Raw genomic sequence first — 2,805 nt, 5'->3', positions numbered from 1 at the left:
TTACAGCTCATTACAGGGTACCGAATATGTTTCCTGTGCTATACAGTAGGACCTTGTTGTTTTACCTGTTTTATATATAGTAGTTAGTGTCTGCAAATCCCAAATTCCTAATCTATCCCTCCCTATCCACCCCCCCTTGGTAACCATAAGTCTGTTTTCTACGTCTGTAAGTATTTTGTAAAGAAGTTCATTTGTGTCCTGTTATTTAGATTCTACATATAAACGATATCAGATGGCTTTTTTCTTTCTCCTTCTGGCTGACTTCACTTAGTGTGATGATCTCCAGGTCCATCCATGTTGCTGCAAATGGCATTATTTTATACTTTTTTATGGCTGAGTAGTATTCATGTGTGTGTGTGTGTGTGTGTGTGTGTGTGTGTGTGTGTGTGTGTGTGTGTGTGTGTGTATCACCTTTATCCAGTCGTCTGTCACTGGACACTTAGGTTGGTTCCATGTCTTGCCTATTGTAAGCAGTGTTGCTGTGGACAATGGAGTGCATGTATCCTTTTGTTCATTTCTTTTCTCTCATGGACTGTATCATTCCCATTATGAACTTGAGCGGGTACAGTCCTGTGGGGTGTATAGGAGGCTGAAGGCTAATGGAGTAGGAAGGCCCCATGAATCAGCAGAGGGCAACCCAGCCACTTTCGGACAGCAATGGAATCCAGAAACCAAATCCACTGTGTTTTCTGACTCTGAGAGAAAACAGCTGCTTGGCAAAAAAGTTGTACAGGGAATGTCATTCAAACTGCCTGATAAATGTTATCTCTAAAGGCAATCTGATCCTTCAGTGGAAGGACTGGGGGCTATGTTTCTTAACACTGATTAACACCTTTCTCCCTTTGCTCAAAATTCTACGTTCTGGGGCCTCATTGGGTACCATTAGGCACCAAGTCAAGAGTGGAAGTGACTTAACTCCTCCACTCCAGGGACTGAGAGGACATTGGGCTGTGCTTTTTTTCTAACAGCCGGAGTGAATTAGTGCCGCCCATATGTGAGCAGTCACAGGGCGAGAGACCGGCATGGTACAGGGAGCCGGGGAGGCACATGTAAGCCTTCGGTGGTGAGTAGGATGCGTTTATATCAATAAACCCCTTAGCTGTTCACAAAGCCCTTACTCTTGTTTTATGCCACCTTTCGCTTCCCATCCACCACCACCTCCAAAAGGCAAAACGAGAAAGCCTAAGAAAGTGGTCAATTCCCTGTTGATGAGTTCGTAGAGAGAAGTCAGACGTTCTAATAGCAACAGGAGCTGTGTCAGACTTTGACTAAATTGGAAGAAAGTTGTTCTTAATGATATGCTTTCACAAACCCAATGTCTCCCTATCCTCCCCAGGGCTCTGTATTTGGAGCAGGTGTTTTCTCCCCACATTACAGATGCAGAAATTGAAGTTCAGAGAAATTGAATGGCCAAGGAGTAGGAAGGAAGAGCAAGATATACACGCAACTGTTCTGACTCCTGATTCTGATTTCCCCCACATTTCAGTGTCACTGCGGAACGTAAGGAAGACCATACAGAGTGGAACCTGTACAGGAAAGCACAGGCACAGACATGAGAAAGACGATTAATTTCTCTTCTTAGACTTTATTCATCCCAACTTGCTCGATTGATCACAAGTGCCAGAAAATGCCTCAGCATGAGAAGTGACAACCAGAGCTTTTGGGGGGACCCTCCTGAGGACTTTGTCCTTCTGGGTGTTTCTGACAAGCCATGGCTGCAACTCCCTCTCTTTGTAGTCCTCCTGGTATCCTATGTTCTGGCCATGTTGGGGAACATTTCCATCGTCCTGGTGTCCCGGCTGGATCCCCAGCTCCACAGCCCCATGTACATCTTCCTCAGCCACCTCTCCTTCCTGGACCTCTGCTACACCACCACCACCGTCCCTCAGATGCTGGTCAACATGGGAAGCTCCATGAAGACCATCAGCTACAATGGCTGCACAGTACAGTACACAGTTTTCCACTGGTTGGGGTGCACTGAGTGCATTGTCTTGGCAGCCATGGCCCTGGACCGCTACGTGGCCATCTGTGAGCCCCTCCGGTATGCCATTATCATGCACCGCCCTCTCTGCCAGCAGCTCGTGGCTGTGGCCTGGCTCAGTGGCTTTGGCAACTCCCTCGTTCAGGTAGTCCTGACAGTGCAGTTGCCTTTCTGTGGGCGGCAGGTGCTGAACAACTTCTTCTGTGAGGTGCCAGCCATGATCAAGCTATCCTGTGCTGACACAGCTGTGAATGACACCACACTGGCCGTGCTGGTGGCCTTCTTTGTGCTGGTCCCCCTGGCTCTCATCCTTCTCTCCTACAGCTTCATTGCCCGTGCAGTGCTCAGGATCAAGTCCTCCAGGGGACGCCGCAAGGCCTTTGGGACCTGTTCCTCCCACCTGGTGGTGGTCTCTCTCTTCTACCTACCTGCCATCTACATGTACCTGCAGCCCCCTTCCAGCTACTCCCAAGAGCAGGGCAAGTTTATCTCTCTCTTCTATTCCATAATCACTCCCACCCTCAATCCTTTCATCTATACCCTGAGGAATAAGGATGTGAAGGGTGCTCTGAGAAGACTCCTGGCGAGGATCTGGAGGCTCTGCACAAGATGAAGACCTGAGATGTGGCAGTATCCATCGGTTAGAGAGCACTGGGCCAGTGTATTGTATGCTCAGATCACCTTTCATTAAGGAGTCAATAACCAAACAGTGTGTTTTTGAGAGATCTGAGAGACCCAAAAATCCCTTATCCAAAACATCTCACTTCCTGCATGCTCACAGTATCTAAAATCCCACTTTTCCCAATAGTCTTTAATTCTAAGAG

The 2,805-nt window shown here is 47.8% G+C and overlaps 1 protein-coding gene across 1 annotated transcript; it reads left to right on the top strand.

The window, feature by feature from the left end:
• Positions 1–1,637: 1,637 nt before the first annotated feature.
• On the top strand, positions 1,638–2,594 carry OR2B11 (olfactory receptor family 2 subfamily B member 11). Its single transcript, XM_010950279.3, has one exon. The coding sequence runs from the start codon at positions 1,638–1,640 to the stop codon at positions 2,592–2,594; it is 957 nt and encodes a 318-aa protein (XP_010948581.2).
• Positions 2,595–2,805: the final 211 nt, after the last annotated feature.

This window comes from Camelus bactrianus, chromosome 3 (genome assembly GCF_048773025.1).
Source record: "Camelus bactrianus isolate YW-2024 breed Bactrian camel chromosome 3, ASM4877302v1, whole genome shotgun sequence".
NCBI classification, from domain to species: Eukaryota; Metazoa; Chordata; class Mammalia; order Artiodactyla; family Camelidae; genus Camelus; species Camelus bactrianus.
Note: the sequence above shows the minus strand (reverse complement) of the source record. Positions and strands in the feature narration are given on the sequence as shown.